The 25,219-nt window shown below is 35.5% G+C and overlaps 1 protein-coding gene across 6 annotated transcripts in view; it reads right to left on the reverse strand.

Moving 5' to 3' along the window:
- TINAG (tubulointerstitial nephritis antigen) overlaps positions 1-25,219 on the reverse strand; it is a 180,114-nt gene that overhangs the window by 145,281 nt on the left and 9,614 nt on the right. For all 6 annotated transcript variants that reach the window (XR_008298554.1, XM_053222669.1, XM_053222670.1 and 3 more), the window contains exons 4-6: positions 21,753-21,867; positions 3,757-3,880; positions 36-186 (exon numbers count right to left, since the gene is read on the reverse strand). Coding sequence is in view for 5 of the 6 variants with exons in the window: in XM_053222669.1 (XP_053078644.1) it covers positions 36-186; positions 3,757-3,880; positions 21,753-21,867 (390 nt within the window). In the remaining variant the exon portion in view is untranslated. The remainder of the gene's footprint in view (positions 1-35; positions 187-3,756; positions 3,881-21,752; positions 21,868-25,219) is intronic.

Raw genomic sequence — 25,219 nt, forward strand, 5'->3', positions numbered from 1 at the left:
AGAATACTACAAACATATGTTGGGCAGCTATTTACCCACGTTTTCTCAGGAACCACCAAGCCCTATCGATGCTTCCACTATTGCATCCGTGACGGTTCTTGGGACAGCAAGAGATCAAATTCTGAGGGGATAGATTAGCTGTGTATCGACCTTTGGACTGAATTGCTATTCGGTCAGCTGCCACACCTGTTTCAAACAGAATAGTGATTAATATTCAAAGGGCATATGACATTTTTAATAATTTACATAGCCTTTTTTTTTTAATCCTAGTCACCAGAGCTTTATATAATTTAAAATTAAGGCCAATGTCCTTAATATATCATGCATTCCAGCAAAGTCAATGGGGTCCTAATTTTGGTCATAACCAGTTGTGGTATTGCTCAATCGTCTTATCAAATTCAAAGACTTTTCTAGTCCCTTGTTCTTTTCTAGTTCATTGTTCCTTTCATGTTCTATATACTTATGAATTTTTCATTAAGGAATCTTTCAAGTATAACTCTTTGAGGGCAAGAATCACATCTCAGTTACATTTCTATCTCCTGTACCTCATGTACAGTCATGGATAAATATATAACTTTTGAAATGAGTGAAACTAAACTGACGAAATCAGAAAAGCTTATAGAAATATTAACTGGAAATTCATCCATATTAATATGATATATTGGAATGAATTGAATCCTTGGTTTTTAAACTGGTGTCTATGTTAAACCATAGACATGAATGGTTGGGAAACCATTCATAAACTAATCCATACCTATATAAATCTTATACAATATCTAAAAACTACAGAGCATAATTCACCTTATTTATACATGGCATAAATTTATATCAATATAAAATTCCCTAGCATGGTTGTAGCTAATCAGTTCATTCCTTTTCCCAACATATTACTGGCTGCCTGCTAGGTGATAGGCACTGAACTAAGTACTAGAAATTACAGTGATGAACAAAAACCATATTGATAACCCTCATAGAATAATAGGCTAGGGAAATTAATCCACCATTGGATAAAATGATAATCCATTTTCATTTCAATTATGTTACCTCGATAAACTAATAAGAATGACAAGATCATAAGAAAATTGGGATGGGTGCCATTTGGGCATAAATTTTTGTTGTTCTTGGATGGCTGGTATAGTTTGTTCTTGATATTTAAACTTACTTACTTTTATTTAAAGGCAACAATGCCATAGGCTTTCTTCTATCCATCCAATGTTTTCAGGAGATGTTATAGCTTTTGCTCATCAAACTTGTCTGTATAATGGAATTTCTCAAGGTGCTAATTTAGAATTATCCTAAAATAATTCATTTTTAAATAATTCACTTACATATGTATTTCTGTATGTACATGGTTTTTATGTAACTATAGCATATGTACAATTCTGTAATGCAATTGCTGGCACATTTTAAACGTTCAGTATCTGTCCAATCTATAACCTCCTACTTCCTTCTTGATTCCCATCTCTTACTGTGTTGGGATAAATTTCATAAGAGAAAATGACATTCTACTATCACCTCTGCTATTCTCAAGGAAATAATTCCCTATTTCATTGAAGAAAATGGAAATTTTCTGACGCTCTGACTTTCAGTACAGGGTTCAGAATCAAATGTAAACTTGAAAATATTAGTGCAACTATTCTCCAGTTCAAAGAACACTTTGACAACAGTAGTCAAGGAGTCAGTAACCTGGCTTCCAGGATCATTTCTGAGATTGGGTAGGTCATTTTATCTATTTGTACCTATTTTATAAAACCAGAGGCTTGAAAAATGTGACCTCTAAGATTCCTGCTAGCCCTATGAATCTGTAGATTTCAACTCAAGGATAAATATTTTGAATTCCAATTGGACACAGTATGTTCCTCATATAGACATTTCTGAACCTCAGTGAATGTTTAATACAAATTAACTTGAGATAGTTAAAGTAAGTCAGACTTAAGAATGGCTCAGTTCAGCAAATTGTTTTCCACCTCCTTGTGAAAACTTGTATTGGCCTTTACCAGTGAGACACCCTATCATTTTCCCTGCTTATTTTACTCTATCTCTACATTTGCTCTGTGACAGGTATCACCCCTGCCATTCCAAACTCCTTCACCACTTCAGCTTCTGAATCTTGCTTGAATTTTGTTGGCTGCATAACTATTGTTTCATATGTGTTTATTTTTAAATATCTTATTTATTCCACTTTATAGTTTTTAGCTTCTTTGCAAAAACACGTTTTTATTGTAACTATATTTTCTGTCATAATTTTCTAGATCTTTAAGAGAACCCAGTTTACTCTTTGCTATGCTTAATACACTCAAAACAATAAATAAACAAATAACATGTGCCTGATTTGTCATACTGAATACACAGGATATAAAACCATTGCATCTGAAACCACAACAGTGTTGAAAACCCTCTTCCTGGTATTTTGGTATATTAGGAAGGGGGACAAATCCAGAATTAGCCCTGGCCTGAGCCCATCTCTGGGGCTGTGACTAGGGGACACCAAAATACACCATTCAAATCAGCCTAGCAAGTTGCTGTCACTATCTAACCACCAATATCTTTTCTAAGACATCTTCAGAAATTCCAGTCTAACTTAAATTTAAAGCAAAATCCTTACACATCACCTAAGAGGTGTAATACATGAACCACATGAACATAAAATGATAAAATATTTACACTATTAAATATTTTTCCACCCATGTGAAACAAGTCTCAAATAGGTCCTCCATGCGGATCCCTAACAAGCAAGGACAAATATCAGAAATCCAGGGAGCATTTGTTCTAGAGTAGGAAGTAGCATAGACTTAACAGATGGAGCCACTCCAGAGGTAAGCCTGGCCAAAGGCATCATTTCTAGAACAAATTAGCTGATACTATGAAGCAGTGATATGTGGACCAATTTATCAGTACTTTTCTGTCCCAAAGAGTATGACCCTTCAGAGCTGACTTCTCTAAGAGCCTATGCTCTTATTTTACAATGCTTTTACAATTCTTGGAATCATCTTCAAAGCCTAGAACATAGTTTTATAAAGATCTTTGATAGTAGCCAACCAACATCATGTTAGGCTTATGTTATTTGCTGGAATCTAACCAACACTCCTTTGAGGAAAATTTAGAGACTAAATCTTGAAATTAATCTGAGTATTGATTTACTGGACTTGTGAACTTATATGAAAGTAGCTATAAAAGAAGTATTCCTTACACTTTTGAAGTAACAGCAACATTAATTTGGAAACTACTCTTATCAATTTAGAGTCGGAAGCTACAAATTTGCTTTTATCTCAAATGAGATAAAACCTATTTAATCCATTATTATTTTGTTCTGAAGTGTTTCCTTACATCAGAGTAGTTTAATAATTAAGCATATTATTGCAAATTGTATAAAGAGAAAAGAATAGGAGAATTACGTAGGTATGTGCAAGTTCATATTAATATTACCCATAATACTATGAATAAAGAGGTATCTTCTACTCTTATCATGTGGATTTAACTCTCAAAGGACAAACAAATTTTGGAAACTTTTCTTTGTTGTTCGTTTGATTTATTCTCCATTTAAATTTATACCCTAAAAATCAAGACCAATTTTCAGAGTGAAAATGGATATTTATATAATCTTCAAGTTGCTTTCTCTGGTCAGAATAAAACTTTATTTAAATTGACCAAATGTTAACATTTAAATATTCTAAATTTAAAAATCTTTTAACTACTTTCCCAGAATCTTGAATCAATGGGAGAATTATAATGAAGTAATGAAAATGACTTTATTACTTGCAGTAGAAAATGCCCATGATGCAGCACAATTTTTTTGATCCAATGGGCCATGAGTCCATCCAGGCCATTTATAAGAAGCAATGAAAAACTCTGGAAGGTCAGTTGTTGCAGGTAAAGAAGCCTAAGGAAGAGAGGCAGACGTGTCAGATTTCTTCAAATGTATCCCAATAATCATTTTAAAAAAATGACATGAACTTTTATAACATTTATCATTATTTTTTTTAATTTTGTACATTCGTGTTTTCTGAATGACACCCCTGAAAAGCATTAGTAATGTGGCATTTCTATTTCATATATGTTTAAAAAATAATTCAATGCAGGGAATCCTAACATAGTGCAAAATCATAAGAACAAGATGTAGAATTTTTCTGGGTTACCATGCAGAGCAATAATTTTGGCCAATGTTTCTACCTTCTTGAATCAGAGTTTGAGTCACTCATATGAAAGATGCATGGTGTTATTTAAATTTGACCTCATAAATACCATTTACCGTTAGGTCTCTTTTATGTTGGAGAGTGTGACTCTGTATGAAATTACTTTTGAAACAATGCATATGTGGCAATGTACTTGGAGCCCTAAGGCACACCAATTTTACACAAGACATTAAGAAGCAAAACTGGGATGAATTGGTTGACATTTATAAAATCCTTGAAGATTGAAAGGGTTTCAGAAAGTGTGGAATGCCAAATGTACAATACCATTGTTTCTTCAGAGCCCATGTTCGAGTCCTGACAGAGTCGATTTCAGCTGCTGTCTTTCCAAGAATGTAAATTAAATGTTATACCTTGCTCTGTTCAAGTCACTCAAAGAAAATCTCAAACACAATACCGTTTTTTTTTCCCAAACTTTCTAAAGAGTGATAACCTTCACTTGAAAAATCATAAGGACTCAAACCAAATAAGGATTTATTAATTTTTATCACTTAAGCATACACACACATTCACACACAACATTTTTGATAGTGCTTTAAAGTTTTCAAAGTGTTCTAACGATCAATATTTTATCTCCACAATAGCTCTAAGTTGTATAACCATGGCAAATAATTTTCACTCCATTTTACCAATTAAGAGACAAACTTCCAAAAGTTAAATGACATGCTAAAATTAAATAAGAAATATCCCTGAAACTAGGTTCAGGTTTTGGAATTTAGAACTAAGCTCCATTTATCATTTCCTTACTTTATCAGAAATAAATTGATATTTTGAAAGAGAAATAAAATGTCTATAAAAGCTAAAATTTTACCTATTTAAAAGTTTTATAATTGTGCATTGCATTCAGAAGTCAGGTTACTGATCCAATATCTTGCAAACAAAATTACTTCTGACAAGTACATAATTGCTTCAAAGACTAAAGAAAGATTTGGAATTTACATGTCGGCCTAAAAATGTATTCATCCAAAATATTTATAAACTTGAATTTTGATTAGAGAGTTCAGTTTTGATTTAAAGAAACTACTGTCACCTGATAAGAAAGTTATTAAATCTTGAGTTCCATTACTAAAAATATTTAGATGATGGAAGAAAAGTGCAGAAAATGCCAAGCAGATCACAGTAGAGTGTCCGCATGATACCTTTAAGAGAAGTATCATGGAAATCCAGGTGATGTTAGATCCTTATACCATTAGACTGACCACACTGCAGAAACCTAGAGTTGCAGCTCAATCAATTTATGCTCTGAACAGAGAGTTCCAGAGATAGAGATACAGTCTCCAAAAGAGTCTTTCTAACTAAAATGGAAATATACCTATCTTATTAGTTACTAATACTTCCCAATTTTATTATCATTGCTTCATCAATGAGCTCTTAAACATTTATAATACTAAGTTGTCTCAAGTTTTCAGAAAAATAGGTGCAGTGTGAGTTGTTACTTTACCACTTCAGAATTACAATTTGATAACATAGCTAGGACATGTCCCCTCTACTCTGTTAAGGCAATATACAACCATTACATTGAACACATTTCAGCCTGGTTGAATTATTTAGAATTTGACTTCCATATTCCAAAGCCTACCAGAATTCTTTGCACACAGGAGGTATTCAATAAATACCTTATAATAATGAGGAGATATAGATCTAACTAGTGGATTTCATCTCTTAAAAAATGATTTTTCCTCTTTAGGCACATTAAGTTAAATTATAAATACCAGTCTGCTTTTATTGCTTTTACAATTTATTGCTTTAAAAAATACTGGTCGGGGGTTAAGATAGTGGAGTAGTATAGGGACCCCGAGCTTGTCTCATCCCTGAAACACAGCTAGACAAACATCAAACCATTTTGACCACCCTGGAAATAGATCTAAGGCTTAATGCAACAATCTGCATACCTTGAGCCAGAGCTTGGCAGGTACATGGTTGTGGAGAGGTGAAGGAGGAAGAGCTGTGAAGGGTAGGGAGCCCTTTTCATGGAGAGAGGACAGAGAGAGAGAAAGAGAAAAGGAGAGAATAAAGCACAACAGGATCATGCAAGAAAATCACTCCCACCAAAAGTAGCTGGTGCGAAAGAGAGAAAGAGTAAAAACACTCTCAGTGGACTGAACAAGAAACCTGTTCCCCAAAACCTTTGGGAGAAAGAAGAGAGTTTCAATAGCACCAGGATTCTATAAACAGTGGAGTGCAGAGTCTGAAGGTTCAGAGTTCAGTGCCTGGTGATGCTCTGGTGAGGAAGCAGGGCTAATCCCCAGTAGCAGGCATCAGGGACTGAGGGGTCCATGTGCCACACAGCGAGAAGCAGTTTCCCTGTTTGGAGTGCATTTATTAGAGGCCATACGGCCTTCCCACTAGCAAAATTCCCAGTGGACCCTGGAGAGAAGCCACATTTACTGACACTGGAACAAAGATGCCAGAGGGCACCAAAACCAAACCACAGAGGGCTGTGTGGGGTGATTTACCATAAACCTCTGCTGCTGTGCCATCGTGCAAACATTTTCTGAGACAAGCCAACACCAGCCACTGCTCAGTGAGAACTTTCCCCAGAGAATTTGCATGCATCCAAGCCACAGGTCTCTCTAAAGTGTGGAGTTTTGACACACAATCCCATCTAAGATAAAACTCTGGAGAGAGGTGCAGGCAGACAGCTTGGACATGGATAGGGGAGAAGTGGGATGGACGGAGGCCTGAGACAAAGGAGGGGTGCCTGATCGCAGGTCAGTGAAGGTGTGGCATTCCTGCACCAAGAGTAAGGAACTGGGTGAAGCCATTTTCACCTCTAGCGTGTGAATACACACAGGAATTGACCCCAATAAGCTATGCAGTGTCATCAAGTGGAAAAGGGAGCTGTTACACCAAGCCCTGCTCATCTGTGGTACATCCCCCAAAAGACCAGCACAAATCCCTTCCACCTGCTGATTAGTCTACAGACTATAGTGTGCTTCAAAGTTTCATTTCTAGGGGAAATGATGTAACTGCATTCAGTTTTCATTCTGTCTGCTGGTTCCTTTATTTATTCGTTTTCTTCACTTCTGTTTTTGCTCAGGTTGTTTTCTTTTTTCTTTCTTTTCTTTCCCTTTCTTGGATACCAAAAGAAACAAAATTATTTTTATGTTCTTATTTTTTAATTTTTTTATTCTATTTTACTTTCTTCATTTTATTTTATCCTATTTTAGTATTTAATTTTTTTTAATTTTAACTAGGGTTTTCCTTTCTCTTTTTTCTCTATTCTGTCAAGTTGCTCTCAACAAGCAGACCAAAACACACCTAGGATCTTGCATCCTTTATTTGATTTATTTGTGTTTTTTTTCTTAAATTTTTAAATTTTAATTTTATTAATTTTTTTTCTTCCTCCAAAATGAAAAGATGGAGGAATTAACCCCAAATGAAAGAACAGGAAGGGGGCATCTAGGTGGCTGAGTTGGTTAAGCATCCAACTTCAGCTCAGGTCATGATCTCGCAGATTGTGGGTTTGAGCCCTGTGCCAGGCTCCATGCTGATTGTTCAGAGACTGGAGCCTGCTTCAAATTCTCCCTCTCCCTCTGCCCATCCTCCCCCTTTCTATCTCTCTATCAAAACTAAATAAACATTAAAAAAAAAGAAAGAACAGGAAGAAATGAAAGCCATGTATTTAATCAATACTGATATAAGTAAGAAGTCTGAACTGGAATTTAAAACCACGATTATAAGAGTACTAGCTGGAGTTACAAAAGAGCATAGATGACACCAGAGAATCCCTTTCTTTGGAGATAAAAGAACTACAAGCTAGTCATGCCAAAATTAAACATGCTGTAACCAAGATTCAATCTCTAATGGATGCCATGACAGCAAGGATGGCAAAATAGAACAGTTGGTCAGTGATATAGAAGATGAAATTATGGAAAATAATGAAGCAGAAAAAAAGAGGGAAACAAAGGAAAAAGATCAATACACAAGACTTAGAGAACACAGTGACTTATCAAAAATGAATAGCATTTGAAACATAGGAGTCCCAGAGAAGACAGAGAGAGAAAAAGGGGAAAAAGGTTTACATGAGCAAACTATAGCTGGAAACTTTCCTAATCAGGAAAAGGGTACAGACATCAAAATCCAAGGAGCACAGAGAACTCCCATTAGATTCAACAAAAACTAACCATCATCAAGGCATATCATAATCAAATCCACAAAATACAGAGACAGGGAAAGAATTACAAAGGCAACAAGGGAAAAAAGTCCTCAACCTACAAGGGAAGACAGATCAGGTTTGCAGCAGACCTCTCCACAGAAACTTGGCAGGCCAGAAAGGAGTGGCGGGACATATCCAGTGTGCTGAATCAGAAAAATATGCAGCCAAGAGTTCTTTACCCAGCAAGGCTGTCCTTCAGAATAGAAGGAAAGATAGAGTTTCCCAAACAAAAATTAAAGAAGTTCATGACCACTAAACTAGCCCTGCAAGAAATTTTAAGGGGAATTCTTTGAGTGGAGAAAAACAAAACAAGACAAAGACCAGAAGACTAGAAAGGACCAGAGAACCAACTCTACAGGTGACACAATGGCACTAAATTCATATCTTTGAATAATCACTCTGAATGTAAATGCACTAAATGTTCCAATCAAAAGACATAGGGTATCAGGATGGATAAAAAAAAAAAAAAAAACAACAACGATAACAAAAAACAAAAAAACCACAACATGTCTGTATGCTGCCTGCAAAAGACTCCTTTTAGACATAAAGACACCTGCAGATTGAAAGTAAGGGGATGCAGAGCCATCTATCATGCTAATGGATGTCAAAAGAAAGCTGGAGTAGCCATACTTATATCAGAAAAACTAGATTTTAGAATAAAGACTGTAATAATAGATGAAGAAGGGCATTATATCATAATTAAGAGGTCTATCCACCAAGAAGATCTAACAATTGTAAATATTTATGCACCCAACTTGATAGCATGCAAATATATAAATCAATTAATCACAAACATAAAGAAACTCATTGACATTAATACCATAATAGTAGGGGACTTCAATACCCCACTTACTACAATGAACAGATCATCTAGGCAGAAAATCAACAAGGAAATAATGTCTTTGAATGACACACTGGACCAGATGGACTTAACAGATATATTTAGAACATTCCATCCTAAAGCAGCAGAATGCACATTTTTCTCAAGTGCACATGAAACATTCTCCAGAATAGATCACATACTGGGTCACAAATCAGCCCTCAACAAGTACAAAAAAGATCAATATCATACCATGCATATTTTCAGACCATAATGCTATGAAACTTGAAATCAACCACAAGCAAAAAAAAATTGGAAAGACCATAAATACTTGGAGATTAAAGACATCCTACTAAAGAATGAATAGGTTAGCCAAGAAATTAAAGAGGAAATTAAAAAGTACATGGAAGCCAATGAGAACAAGAAAACAGCAGTCCGAAACCTCTGGTGTGAAGCAAAGGCAGTCATAAGAGGGAAGTATATAGCAATCTAGGCCTTCCTAAAGAAGGAATAAAGGTCTCAAATACACAATCTAATGTTATACCTAATGGAGCTGGGAAAAGAACAACAAATAAAGCCCAAAACCAGAAGAAGAAGGGACATAATAATGATTAGAACATAAATCAATGATATCGAAATCAAAAAAAAAGAGAAAAACAGTAGGACACATCCATAAAAACAGGAGCTTGTTCATTGAAGGAATTAACAAAATTGATAAACCCCTAGCCAGACTGATCAAAAAGGAAAAGGAAAGGACCCAAATAAATTAAATCATAAATGAAAGGGGAGAGATCACAACCAACACCAAAGAAATACAAACAGTAATAAGAAAATATTATAAGCAATTATATGACAAGAAATTGGGCAATCTGGAAGAAATGGACAAATTCCTAGAAACATATAAACTACTAAAATTGAAACAGGAAGAAGTAGAAAATGTGAAGAGACACATAATCAGTAAAGAAATTGAACCAGTAATCAAAAATCTCCCACCAAACAAGAGTTCAGGGTTTGATAGATTTCCAGGGAAATTCCACCAAACATTTTAAGAAGAGTCAATACCTATTCATTTGAAACTGTTCCAAAAAATATAAAAGGAAGGAAAACTTCCAAAGTCGTTCTAGGAGACAGGCATTATTTTGATTCCAAAACCAGTCAAAGACCCCACTAAAAAGGAGAATTAGAGACCAATTTCCCTCATGCACATATTTGCAAAAATTCTTACCAAGATACTAGCAAATAAAATCCAACAATACATTAAAAGAATTATTCACCACAATCAAGTGGGATTTATTCCTGGGCTGCAAAGGTGATTCAATATCAACAAATCAATCAATGTGATATATCACATTAATAAAAGAAAGGATAAAAACCACATGATCCTGTCAACAGAAGCAGAAAAAGCATTTGACAAAATACAGCATCCTTTCTTTGTAAAAATCCTCAAGAAGTTAGGGATAGAAGGAACAAACCTCAAGATCAGAAAGGCCATATACAAAAGACCTTCAGCTAATATCCTCCTCAATGGGCAAATACTGTGAGCTTTCTGATAGGTCAGGAACACGACAGGGATGTTCACTCTCACCACTGTTGCTCAACATATTGTTGGAAGTCCTAGCCTCAGTAATCAGACAACAAAAAGAAAGAAAAGGCATCCATATCATAGAGGAAGAAATTACACTTTCACTCTTCACAGATGACATGATACTCTACATGGAAAACCCAAAGACTCCACAAAAAAACTACTAGAACTGATACATGAATTCAGCAAAGTCACAGGATACAAAATCAATGTACAGAAATTGGTTGCATTTCTACATATCGGTAATGAAGCAGGAGAAAATCAAGGAACCAATCCAATTTACAATTGTACCAAAAACCATAAAATACCTAGCAATAAAGTAACCAAAGAGATAAAAGATCTGTACCCTGAAAACGATAGAAAGCTCATGAAAGAATCTGAAGAAGACACAAAGAAATGGGAAAGAATTCAATGCTCATGGATAGGAAGAACAAATATTGTTAAAATGTCTATACAATCAAAGCAATCTATACATTCATTGCAACACCAGCATTCTTCACAGAACTAGAAAAAACAATTCTAAAATTTGTATGGAATCAGAAAAGACTCCAAATGGGCAAAGTAATGTTGAAAAAGAGAACCAAACCTGGAAGCATCACAATCTGGACTTCAAGCTATATTACAAAGCTGTAATTATTCAGAAAGTATGGTACTTGCACAAAAACAGACAAACAGATCAATGCAACAGAATAGAAAAACCAGAAATGGAGCCACAAACATATGGTCAACTAATCTTTGACAAAGCAGGAAAGAATATCCAATGAGAAAAAGACAGTCTCTTCAGCAAATGGTGTTGGGAAAACTGGACAGTGACATGCATAAGAATGAACCTGGACCACTTTCTTACACCATACACAAAAATAAACTCAAAATAAATGAGAGACTTAAGTGTGAGACAGAAAACCATCAAATCCTAAAGAAGAAAACAGGTAACAACCTCTTTGACCTAGGCCACAGCAACTTCTTACTAGACATGTCTCCAGAGGCAAGAGAAACAAAAGTAAAAATGAACTATTGGGACAAACCTTCTGCAAGACAAAACCTTCTGCACAGTAAAGGAAACAATCAACAAAACTAAAAGGCAACCAAAGGAATGGGGGAAGATATTTTCAAATGACATATCGGATAAAGGGTTAATATCCAAAATCTGTACAGAACTTATCAAACTCAATATCCCCAAAACAACAAATAATTCAGTGAAAAAATGGGCAAAAGACATGAACAGACACTTTTCCAAAGAAGACATCTAGATGGCTAACAGACATATGAAAAGATGCTCATCATCTCATCACTCATCATCAGGGAAATACAAATCAAAACCACAATGAGATGCTACCTCATACCTGTAGGATGGCTAAACTGAACAACTTGGGAAACCAACAGATGTTGGCAAGGATGCAGAGAAAGGGGAACACTTTTTCACTCCTGGTGGGAATGCAAACTGGTACAGCCACTCTGGAGAACAATATAGAGGTTCCTCAAAAAATTAAAAATAAAACCACCCTATGACCCAGCAATTGCACTACTTGGTATTTATCCAAAGGATTAAAAAAATGTATATTTGAAGAGGCACATTCACTCCGATGTTTATAGCAGCACTATCAAAAATAGCCAAAGTATGGAAAGAGCCCAAATGTCCATTGACTGATGAATGAATAAAGAAGATACGGGGTGTGTGTGTGTGTGTGTGTGTGTATGTGTATGTATGTATGTATATATATATATATATATATATATATATATATATATATGTATATATATGTGTGTATATATATGTATATATATATGTATATATATTTATATATACTGTATATACATATATATACATACCCACAATGGAATATTAGTTGGCGATCAAAAAGAATGAAATCTTGCCATTTGCAACAACATGAATGGAACTAGAATGTATTATAATAAGCAAGATAAGTCAGAGAAAGATAAATATCACATGATTTCACTCATATGTGGAATTTAAGAAACAAAATAGATGAATATGGGTGCCTGGATGGCTCAGTCCATTAAGCGTCCAATTCTTGGTTTCAGTTCAGGTCATGCTCTCATGGTTTGGAGTTCAAGATCCATGCCAGGCTCTGTGCTGACAGCATTGAGCCTGCTTGGGGGTCTCTCCCCCCAACTTTCTCTCTGCCCCACCCCCGCTTGCGCTCTCTCTCTCTCACTCAACATAAATAAACAAACATTAAAAAAAATTTAAAAAGAAAAGAAACAAAACAGATGAACATAGGGGAAGGGAAGGAAAAATAAGATAAAAACAGAGAAGGAGTCAAGCCAGAAGAGACTCACAAATACAGAGAACAAACTGAGGGGTGCAGGAGGGTGCTGGCTGGGGGGATGGGCTAAATAGGTGATGGACATTAAGGGGGGGCACTTGTTAGGATGAGCACTAGATGTCATATGTAAGTGATGAATCGCTAAATCGCTCCTGAAACCATTATTACACTCTATGTTAACTACCTTGGATTTGAATAAAATTTTAAGAATATACTAATTGTCAATCTTCCTCAATAAGATAAGGCAATAGAGAAATAACAAGCAAAATGACATTTTTTATTGAAAACATATTTACCAACCCACTAAGCCAGATCCAATTCATAAAGCTCACCTATTGGATCTTTCAGAAATTTATCACTTATTTAATATTGCTTTTCCAAAGAATAAGCCAGTAGGCTTTGAAGATCAACAGGCAAATACTATCTTACAATTTTATTTGCCTTATGATATCAGCTAATCTGATGTAATAAACAAAAAGCAAATTTTTTATCCCATTATTCCATGATTATTGCATGTCTGTAATGTAAAAGTGTTTTTAAGGGCTTATAAACTAAGGTAGACATCAGAGAATAACAACTTTTAGGAATTGATAATAGAGGTTGGGCTTTAACAAATGTTAATTTTTTTGTTAAAGGATGCTTAATAAAGCAAAAAAAATCAAGACTATCAGCTGTGAGTGACAGAAATTTCAAAGTGACAGTGGCTTAAATAAGATAGAAATTTATTTTTAAAAATATTTACACTTTTGCAAGTAGGCATTTTTAAATTTTTTAACTGTAATGATGAAAAAGTTTCAGCCATAATATAGCTATTTTTTAAATTAACATTAGTCAAATTTGAAGTTAAATTTCAATGGTCTCCCTGCTTCAATATTTCTATTTAAAGTTAAAGAGTAAAGATCTTGTGAACAAATATAAAAGTCAAATGCAATGGTGAACACTGGAGAATTTTTTATAGTATTTCCTGCATTTAACTGAATCAAAGTCTCTGAAAGAGTAATGCAAACATAATCGCAGAGCAGCTTGAGAACACTCTAGTCAAATTCTAGACATTCTGGACATTCTTACTAGGAGCCCATATCTCTACAATATCCACTATGTGAGTTACTGCCTCTATTTCTGGCTGCACTTTCCTCCACTTAAATTTGGATAATCAGAGTGATCTGAGAATCAAAAGAAGGCAACAGAGAATATCATTTTGTTCTGACCTTCACAATCCAAGGCCATGAATACCAAGAAATTCCCTCTAAACTATTTGATGTTGGAGAGGATAGGCAAATTTTCTGGTTGCTAACAGCAAAATGAATTTCTCAACTTCAACAATATTGGTCATCAGTCCTTTAACTCTGGAAGAATTAGCTTGGATATTTCTCTAGTTTCTATTTTTATGGTAATTTGTTTAGTGATCTACTTACAAATATCGGTATTCCATGATAACACTATGGAGGTAGTGCTAATTCTCCAATCCTCCCCCTTTCCATAGGATTCCCTTCATTCAGAGAAATAACAACTTTAGGGGTGCCTGAGTGGTTCAGTCGGTTAAGCGTCCAACTTTGGTTCAGGTCATGATCTCACATCTGTGGGTTCAAGCTTCACATCGGGGCTCTGGGCTGACATTTCAGAGCCTGGAGCCTGCTTGGGATTCTGTGCCTCCCTCTCTCTCTGCCCTTCCCCTGCTCATGCTCGCTCTCTCTCTCTCTCTCTGTCTCTCTCTCTCTCTCTCAAAAATAAACATTAAAAATTTTTAAAAAAAGAAAAAGAAATAACAGTTTTAGCTCATCACGTGCAGGTCACAAAAATGACTGCCTTCCCTAGCCCCCGTTGGCTTCTAGGCATGTCCCCTTACTAAGTTCTGTCTTTATGGGATATAAGCCTAAGAGTCATCGGCAGTTTCTGAGAATTTTCTTTCAGAGATAAATGATACTTCACTTTTACTTCTTTTTATTGATCTTTTTTATTTTCCTGCTAGCAGAAATTAGACATGGAGAAGCCTTCTTGGATGATTACATGGCCTTGGATAGAAACAGTCTGGAAAACAGAACAAGAAAGAAGAAGCCTGGGTATCCAACACCATGGAGTGCAATTCTAGAGGAAGACCACCCATTTCCAGATTTGTTGGTGATAGGTCAATTTCCATGATATTTAAGCCACTATCCTTTTGAATTTTTGTCATTCTCAGATGAGTTTAACCATAATTATAATAGTACACATAACAGACATTAAAGTTGCCACAACAGTCCCATATTTCACGGAAGCCAGGACATTATCAAATGTAAGAAGCATCCCAATTTCAGAGGTGAAAAAAAGTGAAGAAAATAAGCATCTAGAAATTGATGAACTATGATACTTCCTAAAATGAGTTTCTTAGAACACTAATTCTGGGGAATTGTAATAGATAATTATAAAAGAAGGAGTTGGTTAATCTAACAGTTCTGAGAAACACCGGTTTTGAAAATTAAATAGATTTTTTTCTCATTACTTTTTTTTTACAAGCTACCTAAGTGCTGTGAGACTCTAGGAAATGGAAATAACATTCATGATTTTAAATGTCCATGACCCAATGTAAAGTATTTTATCTTATTTCATTTCATTTCACATCATTTTGCTTGTGAAGCAGAGCAAAGAACGTGCTCTGGGAAGAAGCACAGAATGGACTAGATAACCCAGGTTTGAGGGTAACCCAGAGAGCAGGTGCTTGCTCTATCAACACACTAGATCGCCTCAGGAATCTACTCTTGTGACAGCACCAAATATTTATTCACAAGGAGGGAGAAATAAATTTTCACATTTCTTTTTGGAGAGCTGCCTTGCAGTGATCAATTCAGCCTCCCAGTGTTGTTCGAGTCACATTCAATTATATCACAGTGTTACACACCAGATTGTAACTAGCACAGAAAAATAAAACTGAGAACTAAAAACTCAAAAACTGACTTGAGAGATAAGACACTCATTCTGCCACAAGTTCAGCTGAATAAGGAGGGAGGCAGTATGCGTATGTTCTAAAGTTTCTCGAAGGCTGTGGGGTTCCATTCTGAGATGGAGGGAAAGGAAGGAGACATAAGCACATGCTTTGGTGCTCTTTACATTTTCAAACTCTTAATTTGGAGACAGCAAGAACTGGCATCCTAATCTGTCCCAGGCTCTTTACCTACATAGATGAGACGATTCTGAGATGAACTGAGGAAAATATACACGTAAACAGACTCCACCAGATAGATATCTGGCTGTGCCCCTCTTATGCAGCATCACTGAGACCTGCATTTTACAGTTATTATTCAAGCCTGATGTCATTTGCCTATATTCATGTGTGTGGGAGCTAACCATCATTTTTATGGGGCAAATGTTCATTTTTGTTTAAAATTATGGAAAGAACAAAAACATGTAACTCTGTTCTTCATGTTTCTAAGATAGTGTTTCATTTTCTACAGAGGTTTCTGTTCACACAGGTGACAAACACTTCTGGAATCAAGTAGATTATTTTTAATGAAATAAAAAATTTCTATAGCCTATGAAGGGTTAAAAGCTACACTTCATTATATTCACTTTGATTTTTTTACAAAGGTAATTCTCATCCCTCAGTACTTGGTGTTGTTGAATATATTTCAGACAGGAAAAAACAAATTCCTCCTGTTATAACAAATGACTTAGAGAAATAAATCCAGTCAGTTAATACTGTGTGTTAGCTAGAATGGTCAGGTATCCAGATGATTAAGTAAATTTTCATTTCTCATTTCAGTGATTGGTGGCTTTAAAAGTTACTATATAAAATATTATTTTACTTTTAACTTCCAACAAACCATAGAGAAAGATATTGTTTTTCCTTTATTATTAATACCAACTAAAATACACCAAAATCATTTATATTGGATGACTGAGAAAAGATGTTATACTAGTAAGGTATAAGGTTCACAAAAAAAATTTTAAAACATCTATCATAACTTGGTTAACTTTATTGTTCTCCCTGGGGAATCAACAACAACAAAACTATTTAAAAATTTTTTGAACTGTGCCAAGTATACAAGTGAACTCTCCATTTCCCCATTTCTGTCTGAAAATACTATTTTTAAATCAAAATATTTGTAATATTTATAATAGAATATAATGCAATGAAGCTTCTTGAAGTTATCTCCCAAATTCAAAAGCACTTGGACATTATGTCTAGAAAAACAATCAGGTACAAAGCTGATAATTAGATCATACCAGATTAGATTAGATTTAATTTGACTTGACTTGATTTAGGAGCATAGTAGAAAAATTTTCAGGTTCACCAGAAATATGTAAACTCCAATAGGGCCAATATTTCCAGAACTACACCTTTTCTTTATGAAATAAAAATCTTCAAGTGATGAAGTTTTGGATAACTTTTTCTTATGAAATTGACCCTACTCTTTCCCCATGGTTAAACTAAAGGAGAAAGAACAACTTTATACAGTATATAATAACATTTCTGTTATATATGCAATATAGTATATAATAACTACTTCTCTTTCAGAATTCATGGCTTCTTACAAACTGTTATGAGCAAGGTAGTACTGCTGTCATTATTTCAAAGAGGAGAAAATGGAGACAATAAATGAAGGAGCCAGATTGAGACCCAAGTACACTGGCTCCAAAGCTCATGTTCATCATGGTTGGTGTATGGAATGGTGCCCACATGGGTAAACACACTGGCTTACTCGTGCCTATTAACAGACTTCAATAGTGATGTTTCTGCTGGCTCAAAAGGACCTCAGCCATTGCCAGTTTTGCATACAGTCGTAATAGCTGGTTGTTTCCATTGTTTGCTTTCTGAGACACTGAGAAAGTTCTAATTTATCCCTAAATGTACTTCTGCTCTAGTGTGAATTTTCAGAAGGAAAATATAATGCACAGTTTCACAAATTTATTTGACCACAGATGGGACATCTTTTAATTTATTGTTTTAAAGTTTATTTATTTATTTTGAGAGAGAAAGAGGTGGGGAGGGGCAGAGAGAGAATCCCAAACAGGCTCTGCACTGACAATGCAGGGATGGAACTCACAAACCACCAGATCATGACCTGAGCTGAGATCAAGTCAGATGCTTGGGGCGCCTGGGTGGTTCAGTTGGTTAAGTGTCTGACTTCGGCTCAGGTCACGATCTCACCGTTTGTGAGTTCAAGCCCCACATCGAGCTCTGGGCTGACAGCCTGGAGCCTGCTTCGGAATCTGTGCCTCCTTCTCTCTCTGCCCCTTCCCCACTCGCACTCTCTCTCTCTCTCTCTCTCTCTCAAAAATAAATAAGCATTAAAAATTAAAAAAAAAAAGAGTCAGATGCTTAACCATCTGAGCCACCCAAATGCCACCAGATGGTACATCTTTACTCCCAATCTTAGAAGATTGGTGGTCCATGGAACAAATGTCAAGAAATATTGAAATAAGGGTCAAGCTGTGTCACAGCCTGCTTTATACTACAAGGAGACAAAAGACTCAATGGGCAGAATTTGAAGTTCTTGTGGGGAGCTCTCTGATGGCCAGCTTCCAATCAGTCACATTGTGATTCTATTCATACAACATACACAGCTTCAATGGACTGCCAGAGAATGGTTGATTCATCTAATCGTTCATAAAATTTTTAGTGTAGAACCATTACGAACAGAACTGTTCCATCAAGGTATTTCTTTGAACAATACCAATCTAAGAAAAACATCAAGAAAAAAAAATAAAAATATACATGCATTCACCAGCCAGCTTTTGTTGACCTGACACCAAACATAATTAATTCTAATGTGGGTGAAGTGAGTCTTTCTCAACACCAAGGAGTTGTATGGTCTAAACTGCCTTCTTTCTTTCCCTTTTTCACTTCCTCCCATCTACTCTGACTGTACCCAGAGAAAACAGTAAGTTTATGTTTTCTTCTGTCTGTCCTCACTTAAGATTGCCATCCAGGAAGGGCTCCCTAAAACCCTGAAGCTAACTTTTTCCAATCCTACACTCTCAACATCTTTTTATTCTTCATTGTTACTAACTACACTCTACAAATATTCATTTGAATTGAATAAGCTCCTATAGATTAAACAAATTTTGCATATTTATGTGATCATGGAACACTCTGCACAATGCCTACTGGCATTTCTCTAACTCACGCTCAGCAGACACATTATGGGAATAGTGGATTAAACCAAGGAATGAAACCAGGAATCCAGCCAGGGAACAGAAGAGCCTTCCCAGAAACCAGGAATGACTCATTGCTCATCTGTTCCACCCTGGAAAAAGAATTTTATAAACCCTAACTCTCATTCAGGTAAAACTGTCAAGGAAAGGAAGTTTTGGGAGTGGGGATGCAGTGGAGTTTCTTACTAAAATCATTCGCACTATTGGCAACTGCCTACTCTAGCTCTACACATAGATCATCCTATGTTGAAAATGATATTAAAAAATATATATCTGGGAAAGGTAGTGGGGGGGGGGGTGTTATCCAGAAGCATATCCACAAAGAAAAAAATTCAATTCATTGTACTCAGAGGCAGGTTGATGTCTTGAGGTATTTTCTATGTTGTCGCCAGACTGAGAATCGACATATTTTGTAGCTCTTTCTGTAGCAACCAGTTCAACTCAGTTCACTTCCTAGAAGTACTTGTTATATTTCTGATTTTCTTCCATATCCATATATTAGGACACCTCCAACACTTGGAAACTTTTTGAAAGGCCCTCAGTCCTCAAGCTACTACACCCTAGAAATAAGAAGCTATTTCCTTACCTTACATCATGAGTGGGTAATGGAACTCTTACAGATCAGCCAGATTTTCCTTATTGCTTTCCTGGAATAAGCTGGCAACTGTGTTCCATTAATTCAGAGCATTGGGCAATTTTAATTCTCCCAAAGTACTAATCATTAAGATTTTTCATGTAAATATCTCCACAACGATTTTTATGCAAACAAATCCCCAGCAACTAATAAATGAATTAGAATTAGATTTCCTTTTCTATACTGTGGTGAGTGGCAACTTGGGAAAGGAACACAACTCGTGTCTAGAATATAAAATATTCCAAGTTGCAAAAATTAAATCTTAAAAAGGAAATGTTAGAAATAATACAGAGAAAATGTATATAGACACCCAAATGAGTATTTGACTGACTGGAGCCCTTAATAAAAGCAAGCGATAAAACAATCCTTATAAAAGGAATGAATTTATTCTTTCTTGAATAATACTGCCTCTTTTTTCCCCAGATGGTGATAAATTTAAAAAAAAAGCAGCCAGAAAAAAAATAAATAACACTTCCAACTGATCATAGAATTAGGTCACTAAAAACCATGAATCTGAGCCACATCTCTAAAGATTTTGTATCTTACTCATTCTAGGAAAGATCCAGAAGTATCTCTGCAGCTGATCATTTCATCAAGTTAGCTCTGCTTTTTGTTATTTTGAACCTGAGCTGGCCAAAGCTAACTGATTCTACTGGGACGTTAAGGGACAATTTGGGGGCCCAGATATTTTAAGATGGCCTGTCTCTGCAATTTAAGTAATTCTGTGGTGGCTTTTCACTTCTCCCAATCTCAGTGTGACTTAACCTCCCTCAATCTCACTTTTCTTGTCTTTAAAATGTAGACAATCATAGTACCCACCTCATCAAGCTGCTGAGGAAATTAGAGGAGATAGTGTATGATAGTGTTTATAAGAGCGTTTAACACACGACTACTCAATACATGGTGGCTATTTTGATCTTTTCTGATGTTGGTTATAATTTAGTAGAACCCATTTGTGGAATTTGAATTGGTATAGGAACTCAGGGGACCACATCTCTTGAAAGCAAAGTACATTAAATGCTTCATGAGAAACCTGTGGATTTACACCTCATCCAATGGCAAACAACAGCCCTGCTCACTCCGGAGACACAGAGCTTCCAGGCAGCCAGAACCTGAAGCCTGCACTGCACTGAAGCTTCCAGCCACTTAGGAGCACCTCTCAGCCCAGGGCAGTCGTACAGGCCCTTGAATACAGTCAACATCTCAGCTGGAAAGTATGTGTGCTCCACACAACACACATCTGGTGGTCGATCTGCAGCTCTACGAGTTAGAGGTCTGTGACCCTGGAGACCTAGAAACCTCTTATATAAGATACCTATTATCAGATGACAACGTCTCTTAAAAACGAAGGGGAAAGCCAATACAATAGTGCAAAGTGTAAGAGTGTAGGAAACGCAGCAATTTCACGAAGGAGTTTGTGAGGTCATCTGGCAAAATTTGAAGGTGCTCCTGTAGTGGAAATTTTGAGGATGCACCTTTACAAATTACCCTAACATACATATCTGCAGTTACCGCCATTTACCTTAGCCTCATGTGATAATGGCTAGCCCCAAGACAGCAGAACTCTGTCTTGATGAATTCAAAAGATATCTGTGTTTACTGAAAAAAAGAAAAATATGGACAACTAATGCCTTGCTTGAGCACTGGGTCACTTAATGACTAATAATCAGAAATATGAAATTCTATGAAATCGTTAGTGTGCAAATGAATACACGATCATTGTTAAAGGCAGGAGACTTTATTAGACATTGGTGAATGTTCAGAGTTCACACGAAACTTCTGAGGAAGGTGACAACCATTTTGGTAAAGATTTTCTATTTTTATGACAAAATTTTAACTCTGAAAGCTCAAAATTCATGATTTTAGTTATTTAAAAAATCTTCAAATGCACATGCAAACATGACTGTACAAACACATATATACTTGAATCAAACAGAGAACACTTACTGTCACTTCATTCATACCCAGAAGCATGGGACTAGGTGGCAGGGTGCCAAGACGATACTTGAAACCTTCTTCCAAAGTCATTCCCCAGAATTGGCTGTAGTTCTGGGCTGTCCATCTGCATTCCAAATGAAAGAGAAAAATCGGTACAGGTAATGTAATATCACTTTTATAAATACATGTTTGCTTATATTTCTGAAATTACATAACAGCAGAACTATTACTGTAAGCTAGATATCCTTTATATAAAGAATGCATTATTGCTTTCTCTTATAGTAAAACATATGAGGCATTTCTTAAATTATGTCTATTTCAATAGATTTTCATGACTTAGATGAGGAACCTAAGGCTATATCAATATACACTAAATTTAAGAATATGAATCTTTACATATTATATGGGATTAAGTGGCAAAAAGACCAATATATACAGTTTCATTTAAATGTCATAAAATGAATTTTAGGAAGAAACCTGAAGGGTGCCTACGTGGCTCAGTCGGTAAGGTGTCTAAATCTTGATTTCAGCTCAGGTCATGATTTCGCTGTTCATGGGATCAGATCAAGATCTGTGCTGGTACCATGAAGCCTGCTTAGGATTCTCTCTTCCTCTCTCTTGGTCTCCACCCCCTCTCTCTCAAAATAAATAAATAAACATTAAAATAAACAAAGAAGTTTGGATGTACAGAAATGTACTTATAGATTAAACAAGGTAATTGTTTTATACATAATTTATATTTAAAAATAATTTGACCATGTAAAAGGAAGTATCCATGAAAAATTGAGGATAAAATAGTTATGCTTAAAAACATACTTCAGTGCTTATTAATTTTATTAAATATTTTATTTAAATACAGAAATATTCTATCCTATATTAAAGAATTAATTTGTATAAGTGCTCAATAATCTTCATTATTATTAATGATGATATAAATTCAAATGATATGAAATTAAATAGCAAAAAGTACTTATTTTTTTAGAGACAATGTTTGTGCCGTTTTATAGGAAAAGAAGCTTTGTTTTCAAAATCTAACATTGAAATTTAAATTCAACAAAAAATTTTATTTTTTAAGGGTCATTTTATTTTATTTTATTTTATTATTTTATTTTTTGAGAGAGCAAGAGACAGCATGAGCAGGGGGAGGACAGAGAAAGAGAGAGAGGCACAGAATCCAAAGCAGGCTCTAGGCTCTGAGCTGTCGGCACAGAGCCCAACGCGGGGCCAAACTCATGAACTATGAGTCAGGACCTGAGCTAAAGTTGGCTGCTTGACCAACTGAGCCATCCAGGCACTCCTCAACAAAAACTTTCTTTAGAGATGAAAGGAGATGAGAAAGATGATAGTAATTTAATCATTGATTGTTTGAATTATTTACAACTTGAGGACAATATATTTTCAGTACTTAAATCAAACTAAATTCAATCCTATTGTGCTAATTACCAAAATTGCTTATAGTGTGATATACTATCATGCATGATGGAAAATACAACTCGATGTTCAGTAATATGTCTACCAAGTTAATGCTTTTTTTAAATCTGTTAGTTAATAAAATCTTAAGCAACTGTGAGCCACAAGCTTATTTATTTTTTATTTTTTATAATTTTTATTTAGATTCTAGTTCGTTAACATATAATATAATATTGGTTTCAGGAGTAGGATTTAGTGATTCATTACTTGCATTTAACATCCAGTGCTCATCACAGCAAGTGCCCTCCTTAATACCCATTGCCCATTTAGCCCATCCCCCCCCATCTCCCTCCATCAACCCTCTGTTTGTTCTCTATCATTAACAGTCTTTTATGGTTTGTTTCCCTCTCTCTTTTTTTCCTCCCTCCCCATATTTTCATCTGTTTTGCCTCTTAAATTCCACATATGAGTGAAATCATATGATATTTGTCTATCTCTGACTTATTTTTGCCTGGCATAATACCCTCTAGTTCCACCCACGTTGTTGCAAATGGCAAGATGTCATTCCTTTTGATGTCTGAGTGGTATTCCATTGTACATATGTGTCACATTTTTTTTTTGCCCATTCATTAGTTGATGGACACTTGGTAAGCCACAATTTTAGAGTGCAATCTCCACCACCAAAGGAAATCTTTGACTATGTTAGATACTGCCCCACATTTAAGAGACCATTAGGACCAGCCATAGACAAAACCATGACATCAGTAAAGTATGTTTTTGGTGCCCTACAACTGGTAGTTTTCAAATATTCGGATGCATTTGTGGTCATTTAATTAATTACTCAATTTCATGAGCAGGGATTGTTATTTAAAAAAATAAATAGAATACAGGAGAAATAATAGGAAATATTAGTTTATTGCACATAGTGAGGGTAAGTATTATTTTTATATATGTAAGTGTGTGTGTGTATAGCATTTGTCTGTACAGGTATGCATGTGCACATGTGTGCATATTAAATCACAAAGTTAAATGTACTTTTTACTGTGAATTATGCTCAAAACAGTGTGAAAAGACTACTATTCTATTCAATCCTCTTTGATCTAGACTCATAACTTTTCCTTCAATCCAATTTAGCATTTACTGAACATTCTTAGTTTATCTTATTCTCTCTTAGAGCTTAGTAATAAGTAAATTTCTCTCCAGGAGCTCAGACCCTAAAAAGACTGCAACGATAGAAATGACTTCAGTATGTGTCATTTATTAGCAGTATGTCAAGGTATGATCAGAGTAGAGGATTCAAATACAACTCTGCCTGAAGGAATTGTCTTTTTTTTTTTTTTTTTTTTTTTTTTTTTTTTTTTTTACAGAAAGTGACTTTCGTGCTCGGTCTGGAAGGATGAGAATGAGTTTGATGAGCAGGTTTCAAAGAGGACATTTATTCTTAAAAAAAAAGGCAAAGTATACAGGTTTGAAACTGGGTAGCACATTTAGCAAAGAGCAGATACGTTTAATGTTAAACCTATAGAAAGGCCTAGAGAGACAGAAACGGGAAATATTGTAAAAAATAATGTAGTAAAGCAGTATTTGGGCCAGAATGTTACTTTTGTCAAGGAGTATAATGATATTCTACGAGCAGTGGAGTATCATTGAGGATTTTTTTTTTTAAAGTGAATAGCAGAATCAAAGCTTTGACTTAGAGGGATAACCATGAAAGTATAAAGGATTGGTTTCAGTTTGATGAGACTGAAACAGAAAAATCAGGTCATCGCAAATGAGGCCTGATAAAAAATTACACTTAAGGGGTTCCTGGGTGGCTCAGCTGGTAAAGCATCCAACTCTTGATTTTGGCTCAGGTCATAATCTCATGGTTCATGGGTTTGAGCCTCACTGGGCTCTGTGCTGATAGCAAGGAGCCTACATGGGATTCTTTCTCTCTCTCTCTCTCTCTCTCTCTCTCTCTCTCTCTCACTCTCACTCTCTCTCTCTGCCTCTCCTCCACTCACACTCTCTCTCTTGCTCTCTCAAAATTAACATACTTAAATTTTTTTTAACTATGTAAAAAATAT

Source organism: Acinonyx jubatus, chromosome B2 (genome assembly GCF_027475565.1).
Source record: "Acinonyx jubatus isolate Ajub_Pintada_27869175 chromosome B2, VMU_Ajub_asm_v1.0, whole genome shotgun sequence".
NCBI lineage: Eukaryota > Metazoa > Chordata > Mammalia > Carnivora > Felidae > Acinonyx > Acinonyx jubatus.